The sequence below is a fragment of the Galeopterus variegatus genome, unplaced genomic scaffold, assembly GCF_000696425.1.
Source record: "Galeopterus variegatus unplaced genomic scaffold, G_variegatus-3.0.2 Scaffold1303, whole genome shotgun sequence".
Lineage (NCBI taxonomy): Eukaryota > Metazoa > Chordata > Mammalia > Dermoptera > Cynocephalidae > Galeopterus > Galeopterus variegatus.
The window spans coordinates 386,210-387,931 of NW_007727414.1; the positions used below are offsets into that span (position 1 = coordinate 386,210).

Genomic DNA, 1,722 nt, shown 5'->3' on the forward strand with positions numbered 1-1,722 from the left:
AATAAGAAACCTTTCTTATTCTTAAACCTTTCTTATTCTTATAGAATAAGAAACCTTTCTTATTCTTATAGAATAAGAAACCTTTCTTATTCTTATAGAATAAGAAACCTTTCTTATTCTTATAGAATAAGAAACCTTTCTTATTCTTATAGAATAAGAAACCTTTCTTATTCTTATAGAATAAGAAACCTCCAGCAACCTTATGTAGAACATGGTGCTATTCAAGATGTTCAACAAAGAGCATTCGAGATCTTCAAGTAATGAGAGCGAGCGTAGGGCCGAGAACTCGGGACTGGGAGGTAAGTCGGCCGAATGGAGATGCCTTTGCCGCCTCTGGTAACCATGTCGACAAAGTCGAGATGCGACAACTGCGCGGGCTTCGGGCGCGGGACCCTGGCCGGGATCCCGGCAGCCTCGGATCAGAATAAAAGAGAGGAGGGAACACGCGCCGTTCGCCATAGGCACGCCAGGCGCACTGACGGAAAATGGAGAGGAGTCTAAGAGACTCGGGGCACTCAAAGAAGCGGCCGCTTCGGCGCGGACCTCACACATACTCACTTTTTCAACTCGGGAGGGTGAGCTTTGCTCATGGTGTCTACTTGGCGGGCTCAGAGAGGCCTTGAAACAGACTTCGCAGCCTCCCTCACGATCTCGCGGTAGGCCCGGCGTTTTGCGTGTGACGTCACTGGTCCCCTTACCCAATCGATTGCCGGCAGTTTCCATATTTCATCTCGCGATACTTGGAGGAAGCCTGAGGGAGTCGGTCAACCTTGAACTTCCGGTTGCGTCGTCAGCGATTGGCTAGGACGGAGAGGCGCGGCCTCGAGACCCCTTAATTTCGTTTCCTTTGTGTGAAATCGAGATAGCGGTGTGGTGTCTAGCTTCTGTGTGAACTCAGCCAGTCCCTTATGTCTGTGGATAGGTTCGTTTATTTTCTTCATGTATACCGAATGAAAATGAGCTCTGCAGTGGGCCCTTAATTTTTCTTTGACATGTATTGCCACATCATGCTGCCACGTCCAGCCTAGGGGTCCAATAACAGCTAAACCAGGCGCCTCTGCACCGGAAGAAAGCCAGGCGAGTGACTCGGCCTGTCTCCAAGAATTTAAATCTGGAGTCCTGAAATATATTGCCGTCGATGGTCCCGCAATTCTTGTAACACTGCCTCCACAACCCCGCTCAATGTTCCATTGTTCCTATATATAAAACGTGAGGTACAGCACACAAACGTTCTCTCTACATCAATACCGTAGGTGTAAAAAGTGGTCTCCGATTTGTATCCATTTGGTTGTTACGTGACCCCAAATAGAATCCACAAATTATTAAAGATTTAGAGCAAAATAGGCAACCTTGATGATTCTAAGCAAGAGATGGTTCTCCAAAATTTAACTCATCCCTAATGCTCAGGGATGGCTGTATTTATTTTTTTTATTATTATTATTTTTTTAAAAGATGACCGGTAAGGGGATCATTACCCTTGACTTGGTGTTGTCAGCACCACGCTCACCCAGTGAGCTGACCGGGGATGGCTGTATTTAAAAACCAATGATAGGGCCGGCCCAGTGGCTCACTCGGGAGAGTGCGGTGCTGATAACACCAAGGCCACGGGTTCGGATCCCATATAGGGATGGCCGGTTGCTCACTGGGTGGGCGTGGTGCTGACAACACCAAGTCAAGGGTTAAGATCCCCTTATCGGTCATCTTTAAAAAAAAAAAAAAAAA

At 47.0% G+C, this 1,722-nt stretch overlaps 1 protein-coding gene across 1 annotated transcript in view; it reads right to left on the reverse strand.

The window, feature by feature from the left end:
- Nucleotides 1-1,207, reverse strand: part of SNRPG (small nuclear ribonucleoprotein polypeptide G) — a 10,579-nt gene extending 9,372 nt beyond the window's left edge. Inside the window, exon 1 of the mRNA XM_008576184.1 lies at nucleotides 559-1,207. Within this exon, the coding sequence (XP_008574406.1) occupies nucleotides 559-590 (32 nt within the window). The 5' untranslated portion in view covers nucleotides 591-1,207. The remainder of the gene's footprint in view (nucleotides 1-558) is intronic.
- Nucleotides 1,208-1,722: the final 515 nt, after the last annotated feature.